General features: G+C 35.7%; 1 protein-coding gene across 3 annotated transcripts in view; it reads right to left on the minus strand.

Moving 5' to 3' along the window:
* The window catches only part of RNGTT (RNA guanylyltransferase and 5'-phosphatase), a gene marked incomplete at both ends in the record, with an annotated part of 180,813 nt that overhangs the window by 153,443 nt on the left and 10,495 nt on the right, over positions 1–16,875 (minus strand). For 2 of the 3 annotated variants that reach the window (XM_081998035.1, XM_081998034.1), the window contains 6 exons: positions 1,079–1,180; positions 1,994–2,103; positions 8,629–8,878; positions 11,901–11,976; positions 15,529–15,617; positions 15,746–15,849. In XM_081998035.1, the coding sequence (XP_081854161.1) occupies positions 1,079–1,180; positions 1,994–2,103; positions 8,629–8,878; positions 11,901–11,976; positions 15,529–15,617; positions 15,746–15,849 (731 nt within the window). Of the gene's footprint in view, positions 1–1,078; positions 1,181–1,993; positions 2,104–8,628; positions 8,879–11,900; positions 11,977–15,528; positions 15,618–15,745; positions 16,388–16,875 lie in introns of those variants that run through there. The other variant, XM_081998036.1, reaches the window with a different exon arrangement.

The raw sequence follows: 16,875 nt of genomic DNA on the forward strand, positions 1-16,875 counted from the left end.
TAGAGTATCAAACCCCACTGATGATGATTTCAAAACTTCAAGAAAATGGTTATAATTTCACAAATGTTCACAACCTATTGAAAATATTCAGTCTTACAAAAATTTTGGAGGTTTGGAATTTTAGTCAAGAAAGATTTGTTTGTATGAAGAGCCACACCTCTTTGCAAGAGTACAAGGAAACAGGGCACCTAATATTTGGGGTTTTATTTCAATGTGAATAGCAAATATTTTCTGTATGTCATCTAAGCTGCTGGGTGTAGAGGCAAAAGACTCTGTGTAACATGGCCTTTTCATGAGACAAAGCAATGAAAGGATATCCAATGGCACCAGATGCACATGTTTAGACAACCGAGTTTCATCCAGTTGAGACCTATCTATAACCAGTTAAAATCACAAAAAAAAGTATTCTGCCATTCTGTATTTGATGATGTAGGGCGTTTCTCCTACTTTGAAATGCTAACATGAGAATACTGGAGAAATTAAATACAAGGATGCATTTCAAACAAGAAATAACAACACTGAAGAGGTTCAACACATCAATCCAATCAGGTTGCAGCCTGTTATAAAAAAAGTCACCCCTACAATGAATGTAAAAGAAATGGTGAGGGAAGGTTAAACTCTTTGGCTGACCAGAACTACAAGTTTGAACAAAGGATCACAGTATGAATAAAAAAACAACTGTGAAATTTCTAACACTAGCCAGCTTCTGAAGGATCAACTAGAAGTATTAATTTAGCTTTTATAAACAAATTCTTTAGCTTAATAAAGTCTAACTGTTATTTAATATTATTCTATGACCTTGGTGGCAAGTCTTGACTGACAGACAGGCAAGGTTTATGGAGAAGAATAAAAGTACATACACTTAACAGGCAGTCTGCAGAACAGCTGCTAAAAAGAAACTTGGCCAGGAACTTCAGCAAATGTTGAGTATCAAGACAGCAAAAAAAGAAATCGCTGGAGTCAGTTTTGTTGTTAGAATATGCTTTGTCCTTTGTACAACTGAATTCACTTTCTTAAGAAAATACAAACGGTCTACACAATTTACTGGGTGTTTCCTTTTCATTTAAAACGAACTTACCGAGTGCCGTCTGCTTTCCAGCTAACTTTGTATGGCTTCTGCTCCAAAAATTTAATATTTTGCTTGTCCATGGAAACAGGCTGTGCTCCAGGGAATCCAGACCTAAAAAAAAAAAAAAAAGTTTATTAATATTCTGCAATAAACAGTCACACAAGGCAATGCATTTTTTTATATTAGACTGCAGTCACACCTTGTACCAGACTTGCTGCAAGATTAACTTTGAGTTAGAACATCTTCTCCAATAAGGTATTTTGCAAGAAGAATGAAACGCCCATCTGATAAGAAGAAGGGTATTTGCTTTTGACAAAACACTAAATTATGTGGAACTTCAAAGTTTTAACTTTGGAGGAAGAAATATCTGAATTCAAAATTACAAGCACTAGAAGAACTTGCATTAGCAAGTTAGGAAGCACTGTGAGCAACTCCCTGGATCATCAGCTTTGGAAAGGAGGAGTTTAGAATCTGAGACATTAAAATCAATGTTCTCATTGACATTGGACACAAATCCATGTTGGCTATACAAACAAGTATTTTACCTCAATGCGGAAGTGTAACAGTAGTTGTATAAGTAAGTTTGAGCAAGCACTAAATTTTACACAAACACCTGGACTAGACTGTATCTGGAATTTGCACAGCAACAATTCAACTGAAAGCATTTTGTTACTTAAATGGAAAAGCAATTCTAGAGTCTTGTTTCTTAATATCAACAGTTGATCATTCTGTTTCGTAGTGCAATGCAAGCTCCTCATCTGTTTCACTGTCGAGTGTTTTTGAAGCTTGCTTTTTTTTTTAAAACAATTCATCAAAAATAGTCACCTTTTAATTTTTACAATGAGCTGTTTCCCTCTGCAAAACTAGAAACATAAACCTTATTTCTAGACAGTATAAATAAACAAATTCTAAATGTTCTCATACCCTTCCCATCCACAGAACTGCTGACATTTTTGCTGTATTCCTCCTAACTTTGGTTGTGTTGTCACTTGGGTCACACATTTAACTGTTATTCCTTCCAAGAAAATTGCACCCTAAAGAAAAATGAAATATAATTAGTATTTAAGCCTTCATAAAAGCAGATCAGAACATGTTAATACAAGATTAAGTCTGTTTTTACAACTTGACCCTTACGAGCAATACTAGCTTAGATATTCCTTAAATATTTACCCCCAAATACCAAGATAAATCGGCTGAGATTTGCCAGTAAAATCACTGGTGAGCCGTACTATGAACCCAGGAACTGAGTTATTTATGGGGAGAAAAATAAAATAATAATTTGGAAAAAAATTAATAGGAGGTAAATGGTGAGGGATAGGCACTGTTTAGCCAGCACTGTCAAGAAAGTTCCCACGTCAAGCTACAGCATCAGTCTGACTCAGTATTTTTCATCTGTAACTAAAAAGTTTTTATTTAAAAAGTACACTATTATCAAGTATGTAATAGTAAATTGGTCACATATGGAATTTGTAGGGATCAAATTAATCATCCTCAGTACACAAATTATTATATAATAACAAGGTAGTGCAAGACATTTATTTGTGGATGAGAATCTGAACCTAAACAGTATTGTAAGCCTCAAGCAAATCACTGTTCATTAAAGGTCACAAAACTCTTTCTGGCAGAAGCCTTTGACACACCACTTTTAAGTGTGTCAAAAAGTATGGCCTCAAAATAAGTAAACTGGAAACTAAGGACAAAATTGACCTATGAAATGTTAAATAATTTTTTTAATACATAAATAGTATTTCTAGATCAATAATTCTGTGCTTTCCTTGATTCACGGAAAGTAAGAGCTGCTCCCGAACAGTAGAGATCTAACGTGAGATAAACATAAGTAGCTTTGTAATTAGTGAACTAAACTCACTGGAAAACATCTTTAGACATGAGGGGTTTGGTGGGGTGGGTTTAAAGCAAAAATCTCAGCAGATGACAACATTAAGTCCTACTTTTCTCCCTCCAAATCTTTGAGATGCATGTTTTCAATTAAATATGTTAATTTTCTCAGACCTAGATGGTAATTCCTGTTCAACTGCATGGATTTCACCTCTACCCAAGTGATATACCACATTATATGGCTCAAAACTTAAGCTCACATCGTAGGGAAAAGAACTGAAAGAATGAATGCACTTATGCAGCAGCAAACTTAAAGACTTCTCAGTTGATCTGAGACAAACTTCTTAACAAAAGAGAAAACATAAACAGCTGGTTTGTAACAAAGCATTTGTGTAAAAATATACTTGTATAATTTTATTCTCAATCTAAACCAGGCTACTAAAGTGGAGGTGCTATCCTCAATGCCACAGAAAAACCTAAGTAGAGATCAATAAAATAATACTGAAAATAAAACTCTAAAATAACTTGTATATTCCAAGAAAAGTTTGATGCCCAGTGGAATAAAAACAAATTCTGCACAACAGAACACATTAAAGGCATCAGGCCTACAAAGCTACATAATTAAAGATTTCTATAGAGATCCCAAATTGACCAGACTTATTTCAAAGGCATCTCAAACAAATTCTCAATGGAGACTAAGATCAAAGTTGTGAATCCTGCAAATGAAGACCCGAGTATTTCTTACCGCTTCTCTAAAATGCTTGAAACTTGACTTAACAAATCTAGCAGCATACTACTAATGAAAGGAGCCTTTTTGCTCCCTTCCTTTTCCACACGCCATGGTTCTCTGTTCTACTCTTGAGCAAGTCTAGGAACCAAGCTGGCAAAAATAACCTCATAAATCAGTAATTTTCTGCCAAATTAGTATCCTAAACTAGCTCACCATAGGATGAGTCAGCACCAGTGCCAGCACAAGGGAAGCAGAAGGAACACAAGGAGTGCAGGCAAAGCAGGACCGCAGTTTTCAGTACAGCCTACATTTAGTTAAGATTGGCTCAGTGGCCTCACCAAATCGTATTCTGAGAACAGTACATCCTAAAGAAATACGGTCATTCATAACCTTAATTACCTTAAGCTCCACAGACTTTCAGCGCATCACTTATCCCATATTATTTATGTTATATTTATGTGGGCACCAGCAGGTGCAACAGCACACAGTGACTGAGTGAGGGAGGCAGACAGCTACACATGCCTGGCCAGCATGTTGTCTGAATTCTAAGTGGCTAAGAGCACCACAAAATAAAGGAAGATGGTCATGCCTTGCTCCTCAGAATAATGACAGAGTGCGACGGCAGTACAACTGGTAAGATTAAAGCAAAAGGCAGGTGACAGGAAAGATTTTCCAGAAAAGAAAAAGTCATGAATATGAAATTGGTGACTGCCATTTGAAAGTGTGTCTTGCAGATTATCTGGCTCAAGTATATTCACTAGCTAAGACACAGCACTATGAAAACAAGGTGAGTCACTTGGGCATCCATGCTTGGCTAAGTGCTCCAGGTTTCATGAGAACATTTCCTTGGATAAGGTGCCAAAACTGAGCCAGATCCATGCACTTTCTGCACCACTGTTGAGCTAACAACCCCCTGTGGAAACAGGACACGAGAACCCAGTGCAGAGATGCCACAGCACTCAGCTCAGCAAGAGCACCTCAGGTCCTCAGCACTGATATTAAGCCAAGAGTTATAAGTCCTAATGGATTCAAAGTAACTACGTGCACTTGATATCTACACTCTGCACAACCTTCACAACATCTGTACTAATCAAGCGCTCACCGCTTGCCACCACATCCCTCTGCCCATCACTTCAGCTGAAGGAGAAGTGGCAATGTTGTGGTGGTTCAGATCCTAAACACCATCTGGAGGAGTGGGTGAGTAGGGACAGCCCCAAACACACACCTCCCTGACCCTAAGTGGCTATCACCAGGCCTGGCTGATAGCCATCTTCAGCTACTCAGACTTGACCGAGTGCCAATATGCTCAGAGACTGCCTTCCAGAGGACAAGAAACATTCCAAAGCATGTCAGGAAAAGAGAGAGAGAGTCCTCATCTTCTAAAAGAGAAGAAGGGAGAGACAGGGAGTTACATTGATCAGCTTAATACCTAGACGTACAGGACCAAATCACAAGAACTGCCTCTAGGCACGTACAAGCAAAAAAGATACAACAAAATCATACTGTCACTCAGTAACAACGGTGTTCAACAGATTCTGGCTTTTTTCTTGGCTTGTCTTTTTTTTGCTTGTCTTGTTCTCATAGAGGAACTCAGACAACATGGGGTAGGTGTAAATTCTCTAAAACAGAAGTGCAGCCTGTTTCAAAATCTGGTTCAGAGGAGTTAATGTTTCACTAAGGAAATGGAAGAATATTGAGGAGGATCTGCAGGGGCTGGTTTAGGTGTAAGAGAACTAATTTATTTTCCCTAACTTTCTTATTAGTATATTCTTCATTTTGTGACATCTGGAAATTTAGTAACAGAGATACAGACTGTGAGGGTAGCTTAAGAATTCAGTGTTATCCTTAATTTTAAGAATGGACTGGAAAAAACACTATGTAAGTCAGTATAAACAAAGTTTTACACTTAATAAGGAATAAGCAATTATACAAACACAAACTGGTAGATAATTAGAGAAAAAGATACAGAGGCAGCAAGAGACCAAAAGCTGAATTAGTATTATTCTGTCTTGTAAAAGGCAATTATACTGAGATATATAAATAGAAGTATTAGCCTTAAGACATGTGAAATTAATTCCTCCCTATTAAGCACTAGGATGGCCTCAACTAGAGGCTCGTGTTCAACTATAGACACCAGAGTCTCAGAAAAACATCAGTCAATATAACAGAACACAAAAAATGACAAGAATGGTCAGAAGTATAAAAAATATTGACTATAAGGAAAAAGTGATCAAATTGGCATTTAACGTGGAGAAAGAGAAAGCTAAAATGAAATTACACCCATATTCAAGTACATAAAATGCTGCTGCAAAATAAGAAAATAATCTTTTCCCCATATCCATCAAGACACTCCTGGGGGGGAACAGTAAGTACAGGGGTTAAACTGGGGAAAAAAGTAGGCTAAGCAGGAAAAAAAAACAAAGACACTAATATTTAGAATCAATGTACTTTGACAGTTAAATAATAAACATTATCCTTGCTAACCATGAGGTTTAATGGTTCCCTCTGTCCCTACAAGACACCTGCATCCAAAATCATGAACAAAATCATTAACAGCTACCATCTCTTCCAGACTGTTTGAGATGTAACCATCCTTTTTAGAAGCATTACATAGTACACCCTGTAATGCCTGTGAAATACGCAGCTTATATGGAACTAGAACAGATGGCATTCCTTGATAAACAGTAAAAGATCCAGTTGACCCATGAAAAGTTGGAAGGTTCTGTCTCAGAATTATAACTTTCTGTCCTATTTTCAAAATCAAAATACTTTTTTTCTGAAGATTTTTTTTCTTGAAGTGAGATTCTAAATGTCAGTTAATAATGTTGCTTTGATGCTACAATCATTATGGCATGCACTGACAAAGTCAAAACGTATTTGGATTTGCATCTGAGACTACAGCAAACAGATCTCCTGTTACCTGTCAACTATATTCGGGTGATGACAAAGGAAAATGTAATGGCATTATGTTCCAACAGTTCCCATAGTTTCTACAGTGTAGAAAAGAAAGGCTGTCAAGACTTTTTGATATCAAAATACAAAGTTTTAGTGGAATATGTTGCAGTAAAGTTTCTCACATCCAAGATGGAATTTCTGAAATGGACAGCATGCTAACGTCACTTCGCAGGCTAGCCGGGCAGCTGCTTCTGACTATTCATTATCCTAGCAAGATGCCTGGGAGGTGTCTCCTCCTCTACCCGTAAACTTTTCTTCTGTCCCCACAAAGATTTAGGTCAAAATTAAAACATTTCAGAACACCACTATCACCAGAGTCACCTCTAGTTTGACATTGCGACCCTCAGGTGTTTACCAAAAGGGTCAAATTAGAAGGCTGAAAACATCTGCTGCAGGAAATCAACATAATGCTGAAAATTTAGCCCTTTAGATAGTAAAATAAAAAAGCTGAGCAAGAGGTATTTACCTGATAATCATTCCCCCTGTAGATCGCATATTTACAAGGAATCACAAATAGACTGTATCCATCTCTACTGAGTTAAGAAGCAGTCCAATCTGCCAGCCAAGAACCATGGTAAAGAATTCTCCCCGTTCCTCCTCTTCACGTCAAAGAATGTTCCTCCAGAGCTGCAAAACTGAATTATACGAATATGCATATTAACTAGATAATTCTTTCTTTCATAAATTCTCTAACTTATAATTAACTTTTAGTTATTAATATGCTTATTCGTATAATTTAGCTTCCAGCTTTCAAAAAAACTATGGTGGCAGATAAGAAAAAGCCTGGGAAGCCAGTATTATGATTCCTGTTAAACAGACCAGTTTAGTTTTATACTTGTGGAAAAGAGGCTGTCATTGGACCTCACCATCATGCCTCATTTGCTAATGCCTCAAAAGGCAAGTCAAAAAAACAGTTTTGAGGTTCCAGCCCAAATAAATTTTTTTAGATATCAATGTTTTACTGCAAGGCTAACGGAGGTAGTGGCCATATACCTGAATACATTTTTGCTACGGATTTTTACAGTGTGGGCAATTTTTTATTCCACCTGATGGACTACTTGAAAGTTTTCAAAGTTCATCTTGCTTCTTTGGACTAGCTTTTGAATTCCTTTCAGGCTAATTTCTTCCATACTCCATCTGTAAACCATGTTGAGCAGCTGCGGTAACAACAAAATGCATTTTTGCAGCATATTCATATGAGGATATCCAGGTGTTTGCAAACAAACACACCTCAGCACACAAGTAAAATAATTCAGTATTATGCAAAAAGAACTGAATCTATTTTTGCACTCAGCAACATTCTCCCTTACTTTATCTGCAAATAAAAAAACAGAGTCGGGAATTTGGAGAGAACTGAGCTATTAGTCTTCAGATGATACAAGTATATTCTTTATACTTGAATATTAGTTCTATACTACGGTAACTACAATAACTTGTTTCATCAGAATTATGCAGAGGCATGTCAAAGTAATCACAATATGTGATCAGCTGTACTTCTTATCATTATACAGTTAAAACAGCTTTGAACAAAATATAATGCCAAAGCTGCCTTGGGGTTTTTAAGCTCATACTGCTTTTTTGATAATCCAATTCTCAATCCATCAAAATTTCCAAAAGTATGAATAGTTACCAAAATGTGCACTGAATTAAAAAAATTCTGAATTTCATCCACACAGCTACAAAAATAAGTAAAAACTGTTTACACACACCCATAACATTTCACCTCTAAAGACAGAGTGAATAATTAAAAAACACTTCACTATTTCAACTCAAACATAAAAAAAAATAGTTACATTAGAAAAATTTTAAGTCATCTTTACAACTGGAATAACTGAGGTGTTGAATGTCAAAATTCAAGGTTCATATAGGAAACATAAGAAAGCTTGCAACAAATCTGCCTGTTTTTCCTGGTTAGAGACAAAACTACCAGTCCTCATATGCACAAGCACTGACACTTGTATAGCATGCATTATGTAGTAACTGATGACTATGTAATTAAGTTTAGCAATTAGAATATTAAGTTCTTAATCAAAAATACCAGTTTTAGGCGTTCTTTTCTCCGCTTGCCAAAGGAAGAGCTTGATGATCCAGGTTCTGATTCTTGGCCTCCTGTTTTACCATTGTCATCATCCTCTTCTTCATCTTCATCAAAGCACCACTCTGGTAACTCAGGTGGTGATGGTGCATCATCTTCATCTCCATAACGACGAAATAATTCCTTCAAATAGTCACCTTTATAAATACCTGGTGGTCTAGCCTGAGCAAAAGTAGCCACAGCAGCTTCAATACTGTCAAATAAAAATTGAAAATTACTCTGGATGCTTAACTTACATGTTTTAGTCATGTTGTGCCCTACCAAATGTAAGGTTTATTGGGACTGACAATTAAAACAAATTTCAAACCGGTAATTTCAAAAACATTCATTATGTTTGAAACAACATTCTTAGATCAGCCTGGCAACAGGCTCTTGCACAAGACTCTGCATAATTACGTAGGCACTACGTATGCTCTCAGAAGTAACTGCAGCTTGCAATGCTTTGTCTCCTTATTGTAGCTAATAGCGCTCTGCTGGTCACCTAAGTAAAACTTTTATTATTGCTACAGAAAAGGAATGGGTGACACATAGGTAAGTACTTAAGGACTGACTGAAGACAAAAAAGACCAAAGAAAAAGAAGAACAAACCTAATGAAGAAAAACACAAGTGCTGCAATTCAAATATGGCTACATTTTTCCCCCTAAGAAATATCTTTCCTTTCATTAGAGGTTTTGCCACCACACTGGGAAAAAGCATCCTAATCTTTTTAAATTACTTCTCTTTCCAGAAGTTTCTCATAAAAAACTGTAATTCAGAAGTCTTTTACTATGTAGCTAACACTTAACCCTAAGTGCTTTAATAAACTGGAGACTAGGGTCACAAAAAAATTAGAAACCGAAACTAACAGACATGCACCTTAACTAGCCAACTGGAAAGCACTCGAAAATATACAACAGCGAGCACAGCACAAGGGTTTTATTGTTGCAATTTTCATAGATCCTATGAAAATGTTTAACAGAAAACACTGGACGTAATTCTGTCTTCAATTTATCGTGGCTGCGTGGAACAGTAATGCTCCATAGATCAACACTTAGAAATCTTGCTAAATAAAAGAGAGGAGAAATCACAAAAAAGTACACGCTCCTGTTAGGCTTCTTGACAAGCACATATCTTATAGCTGGAACAAAAGCACATATTACACGCTGTAAGAATTTTTTTCAGATAAGAAAATAGCCTGCCACTGGCATAAGAAAAACATATAGCTAAAACAGAAAAAAGAATTTAAATATAAAAGGTGTTATTTTGTCTCATCTGTACAGTATGGGAAGGAGCCTGGGAATTTTATGAGGCAAATTTCCCAGAATAGACAGAAACACTTCCTAAGAACCAGTAAGTTTGGTTCTCTGTTCTGGTCTTTGGTAAAAGTAGAAAACAAAACATTTTCCAGAGTGAGACTATCAGATGGTTGGTCATCAGATCTCAGAAATGGTAGGTTAAGAATCTGAGTTATTCAGAAGCTCAAATTTGGCTCTGATGATATTAGAAGAACTCTACACTATTCTAGAATAGATGGCAATGAAAGCCAAGAGGCAGCACAGATTTCAAGCACAGAAACCTAGGTGAAAGAAAAAATACTTTGCAAGTTCCAGAAACATAGCAGTCTTTGGGGAAAAATGAGTTGTGAAGAAGAGATCAAGTAAGGTTTCTGATCACTAGCTGGAGAGCTGCTTTCAGTCTGGATGACCTTTCTTTAAACTAACTATAAAATACACCTCAGTATTCACAATACATCAGCAGCACTCCTATATCATGCTTAAGGAATTAATATGGATGGATTTTTCCATCAAGAAAATCTTATTTCCTCATCAGCAAATAACAGTGCCTTACTCTAATGAATGATACAGCAAATTGCATTTATCTTGATACAATGCTTAGCATTAACTACCACCTTGCCAAAATTCCTTTACCGTGGACATTTTTACCCACGAGGTGATATCTGAGTATTCTGTTAAAAAAATCTGACAGAGATGAACAAACTTGATACAAATAACTACCTGAATGAAGAAGAAAAAAAAAAAAAGACAACATGGCTGTTAAGTTTTAAGGCTTTTCCCACAGAGGTTTGAAAATAAAGAGAGGCTGCATAAAAGCAGGAGATTCAAACAGATTCAAGTGCATTTCCTCTTCAGAACAAAGGACCAATTCTGAGTCTTTTATTGTATTGTTGCTTTTAAATTGTTAGATTAAAAACATATAAATTTGCTAGTTCACAGGAACAACTAGAATTACACTACAAAGATATTTGTATTTGTGTCTACTTCCTATACTTAGTTAAGATTCTGCCAAGATTCAGCCACTCACTACTAATGGTGTTCCGTCTCCATTACTCCAATGTCTTTATTCCAGGTTTACTAACAGACAACAATGATCTAGTTTTTTTGCAAACAGCTTGCACATACATGCTAAGCACCAATAACTGTATGTCCAGTCATAAGAAAATGCTGCAACAGGAGTAGAATCTTCTTCAGTTAAAGGACCATACAAGAAATATCATCAGAATGCTTAGGGGCTTGTTAAGAAACATGCCTTGCACAGGACCCCATTAGCAAGTGTTTTCTGAATACTAATAAACATGCAAAATTCATGCCCACCAGCATGGTACAGGCAATTTTTTTTTTTTTACACTAATGGTATTTGAAAAAGATCATTACTCTTTATGAAAGCACCAACATTTTTAAATCACAAAAAACCTCAGATGAGTCTGTATAGAAGCATGCTGTAGACTTTAATCAAACAAGCTGGAAACAAGGACTTTGTCTCCCCCCCCCAACCCTTCAGAAGCCAAGTATGTCACTCTGCTGTTGCTCTAGCTAATCTCTTCTCTTCAGAATTCAAAAAATAAAAAAAAGTCGACATGCAAACCTACAGGAAAAAGACAAAAAAGTAAGAGAAATAATCTTTCAGGCATCTCTGAACTCTATGTTCTTAATCAAAATACAGGACATGTCACAGGGAAGAGAGACAGTACAATATATACACTCCTAAAAGCCCTCACACAGCAGGTACAGCTGACTTTTGACCTACCAGACCTGGAAAGCTTGACTGAAACGGGCTAAACTACCAAGGGATGATATTAATAATGTTAATATAGGTTGTTTGCTGGAGATTAGTAGGCAGTTTTAAAATAAAAAGCAGCGTATACATTGAGTGAAACATACTGAAGATGCCTTTGGTCACTTTCCACAAATCCCTAGGAATTAACATTCAAAGTTACCTCCAGTCCAACTTCTCAACCAAAAAGGCACAGATCAGAAATCCAGTTCTATTGAAACCATGTGTGCAATGGACACCTAGACAAGACAAGAACAGGCCATAATCATTTGCAGGTACTTTTAACAAACATACTTTAGTTTCTTCAGTGTGTTTTTGGATCTTTCTACCTTCATCAGTAACATTAAAGAGTCATCTGCCTTTCTCATCAAGGCAGCCCAGATCATGTATGACACATAAGCCTAAAAAGCAATTTATTACATTCTTTCTGCAAATTATTAGCAAAAAAGTATAAGATACTCCAGTCTATCCCAAGTGAAGAGCACTAACTTAATGCAACTGAAATATGGCTAATACAGGTAAGATTCAAAGTATTTTTTATGACTGCCCCAATACTTATCAAAAGACTATACAATCAAATTCAATAATTGTGCTTTTAGCGGATTCAACAAGCATTACATTCATTTCACACCATCAGGCATAAAAATCATATCCAGATTACCCTACCTCAAACTTGAAAGCAGTCAATAGACTACAATTCTATTTCAAATTTGCTATTACCATGCTAAGACCAAGCTTATTAATTTTGAAAGAAAAAAAACACAAAAAGAAAACTATAGAACAGCATAAGCATCTTGAATTCTTGAATTATTTATCTATTCAATGTAAGAAAAAGAATTAAGTCTCTGTCCTCTATTTTACTGAATTCATCCCCCAGTGAAAGGAGAAGAGCCAAATGCATTGGAATTTTTTCTTTCTCTCAAGGCAACAGCACCATCTAGTGATAAACAACCCAGTCTGAAAATTTATGCTATTAAAAATGTCATGAAAGATTCAGGCAAGATGTTGCCTCTTCCCCATACTGTATTTTAAATTATAAATATCAGAGTATTAAAGTTTCCACTAACACCAAACACAACTGTTCTTAATATTAACATATTTTTCAGTTGTGACCATGAAGCAAGTCACTTAAGCTTTTATTGATTTCCTTATTTCTCTACCATAGTTAGTAAAGTAAGTTTAGCAACAGTTCACCTGGCACTTATTCACTTGATGCTTATTCAGATAGAATACCTATCTTTTTTTCCTATATGCTCCCCTACACTGCAAATTTTTTTTTTTTTTTTTTTTTTACTGGACATCCAAAAAATGCCTACAAAGAGTAGACTGATAAACCCCAGAAACTTTATATTGGTAAACAGAAATATATATCAACTGTATCAGGGTCACGTTTCGTGCCTGCCCACCAAGCTTCCATTCTTAATAAAGTAAGGCAAAAACTACTACAAATTTCTTGGATTCATCCATTCTAACCATTTAATATTATTTAAAACTGTGTAACTTGCATTAAATGAAATTAATTTTAGCTTCCTTATGGAATTTGTTCCCAGCAGTCATTTCTCCTTTGTTTTCTGTTTAAGCAAAATTTTTGCATTTTGTTTACTTAAGGTTGGCAGGCATACTCCAGTCCTTCAGGCTGCAAAAATAAAGCTTCCATCCTGTATTGTTCTAGCTGAATATAGAATTCTGTTCACTTATCATTCACATTTTCTCTTTTCATATCCAATCTTGACACTGAAAATGAAATTGTACACAATTGCTATCAATAAGTCCTGCAGCTGTTACTGCTACCAAGAAGGTTAAGTCAATAATTTTATACACATGACAAAGATAAGAAGCATCTCAGCAATGAGACCAATGGCTTGGAAGGGAAAGAACACACAGGGTGCAGTACTATCACTGCCACAGACTGCTTTTGCTTTTGATAAAAACATCCTCCACACCAGTCCCTCTGATACTCTGTCAGAGGAAACAAGTGTCTAGAAACAAGCAACTTTTCAGTAATTCATGGAAAGGAAATGGAAAATCCCAGCATTTCTTTTTTACTATGAAAGCCTAAACCACATGTTATTTAAAAGCTTAGTCAACATATTATTTTCTTCTTGACTCTTTCTAATTGACTTCCCCTGTCCAGAGGTGAAACAATCTAAATAACAGAAGAACATTCCAAAATTCATAGAAGTCAAAAAGTTAGTGACTCAACACTAAAAATGGCATTTTAAAAATTGAAATACCAGTTAAATGGGTCTGCTATTTATGGGGTATCACCATGGTATCCATGCTCCATATAAATTGCTGACCATAACAATATTTCAAGTTCTGAAATATTGTTGGAGGACCAAGTGGAGGAACTGTGAAAGGAGGGTGAAAAATGAAGAACTGCTAAATCAGAGTGAGTGGGATCAGTCATCAACAATATTTCAGAACTTGCACCAGATCTTGAAATATTGTTGATGACTGATCCCACTCACTCTCATCTAGGAGTTCCCCATTTTTCATGATCACTAACTTGCATTACAGTTTAGAGGTCTCAAATTAAAATTGCATTCTCTGTGAAATAAAGAAATAAAAAAGTACCTAAAAGAAAATTATGTGAAAAAGTGTGTGCCCAAATTAAATCTCTCAAGCACTGAAAAAAAAATAAGATTCTCGGTGGTATCCTGTGACAGGACAAGAAGTAATGGGTACAAATTGAAATATAGCACATTCTGTTTAAACATAAGAAAAAAAAAACAACTGTATATTGTAAGGATGAGCAAACACTGGAACAGGCTGCCAGAAGATGTTGTGAAGTCTCCAAACTTGGAGATGGTCAAAACCCAAAATGGACACAGTCCTAAGCAAGCTGCTTTAGCTGGTCCTGCTCTAAGGAAGGGCAACTGACTAGCTGATTTCCACAAGTCCTTTCCAACAACCTCACCTATTGTACAATTCTATATAAATCCTAAACTGTATGAACATACCAGCTTAGTGTAGCAAGCTCTTATCAATGACACCTACACAAGCAACTGTTCCATGCACCCCTAAGTCACACAGACACTCAAATTCAGGAAGGCTGCAGAATTATCAAAGAGGCTTGAGGACAACACCCATTCTGACTGGAAACTCAGCTGCAAATTAATTTCTTGTCTCTGACAGTTTGCAGATAGAGTTGAAAATTAATATGCTTATCAGAAATTAGAATAAAATGGTTTTAACTAAAACTAGAAGCTACACAAAATAAACTGAGAACTTATTTTGCTCTGTGTCAGAAAAAAGTTATCCTTAAGAACACTCAAATAATCACTGCGTGACAGTACACCACACAAGAAAACTTAGCCTAATATCTACTACCAGTTTCCAGCAATTAATCAGCTGCTTTGTGAGATTTACTAAAGAATCTCTGATCATTCAGGTATCAAATATGACTTCAAGCCAGCCAGACCATCAAATGCCAAAACAATACTTCGGCAATACACAGTCTGCATTTATATCAGCAGAAGTTACAAAAACACAATGCAAGTATCATGTATTTGTAGACAGTTCTTAAGCCTGTGTATTTTTCTACATTAAGTTGATAACTGTAATCAAACTGATGGATGCAGAAACATACTAGTTTCTGGAAAAAAAAGAAACATACTGGTTTCTGAAGTAAAAGCAATCAAATCTAGATATGGATAAACACTGTACTGAGGAAATTCCTTTGCTTAGACTTTTAAGAATAAGAGACTGCAGTTACAAGTAAATATGAAATAAACAGTAAAAAGTAATGACGGATATAAGATGGATGCAATGGATATAAGAAGACATACCTATAAGCTCTGAGGGATTCTTATCACTGAAGTGTTCACACACACGGATAAATGTTTCTGTATTCTCAGGTGTAGGGCACTCACCATGCCTGAAAAACACAGGAACACAGAGATTAGGAGACAGTTGGGGGACAGAGAAGAAAAAAAAAAAGATTAATTACTTCAGTGTGATATTTCAAATCAAAAGCTAAATATTAAAAAAGTGCACACAACTTACCCTTTACACTGGAGTTTTATATATTTAATCCCCTCTTTCTCTATATCATTCCTATCATAGAATCTAGTGGTGTTGGTCAAGTCTACCAATAAACCCATTTTAACCTAAAAAAAAAAAAAAAATAAAAACCAAACATATATATGTGGTTCAAATATCAGGGCATAAATACTAAATGGCTAACAACATCCAAATTAAAAGCAATAGCAGGCGACAGTTGCAAGTTTAAAAATTCTTAAATATTGCCTTTGTTCATGAAATCTGTAATTTACCAACATCAGAGTCATTGTGTTTCTTTGTGAAAGCTGATGTATGCTACCCATCAATTCAAAAACTTCATACTTTCAAGTAGGACCTTCACCATGAAACCAGAGGTCTTTTTAAAAGGCATTTTAAGAGTGGTAGTTTAGCCAAATCTTTGTTCCACAGCTATGTCTTTTTTAAAGATACATGAATACTGCACTTAAAAATACATTAACCCTGAAGCATGTTACGCATGCAAAAACAGAACACTGCATCTTCAATATATTTAAAATTCTAGCACATACTCGTAAACAGGATTTTGATCAGGTTTTATCTACCTTAAGGTCAACACATTGGCAACAATTTAGCATCGCAGTTGGAAGAATTACAAATTAAAACACTTTTTCCAGTCAATTCAGAAAAGTTAAATTCCAATTTTAACTGGAATACAGTTCAGAAACAGTTGCTTCACATGGGTATGTTGTTCAGTAGACCCCAAAAACCAACTTCCAATTATCAACAGAGGTAGTTATCCATGGTATTCAAAGTTCTGATGATATACTTTCATGATACTTTTATTTATCAGATATTAAAAAGTATCATAATTTTATGTCAGCAGCATTAAGCATTTGTAGTGTAATATCCAAATCAGTTCTGAATTTCTCCTTGTTTACTTCAACTTCATATATTGTACTCAGGGTGCTTTATTTACTTTTATTACTGTGTTTTGCAGAAATACAGCCTACTTCAGTAGGGGTCCACCTGAAAACAATGTTACATCACCTGAAATTTCAAATATTTAGAGACAACGAAGCTGCTAAACATACAGACTGACAGCATACTAGCCAGTGATTAATTTTGTAGGAAGTATACAAAAGGCAATTAATTCA

This window comes from Phaethon aethereus (genome assembly GCF_964289735.1).
Source record: "Phaethon aethereus genome assembly, chromosome: 3".
Taxonomy (NCBI): Eukaryota; Metazoa; Chordata; class Aves; order Phaethontiformes; family Phaethontidae; genus Phaethon; species Phaethon aethereus.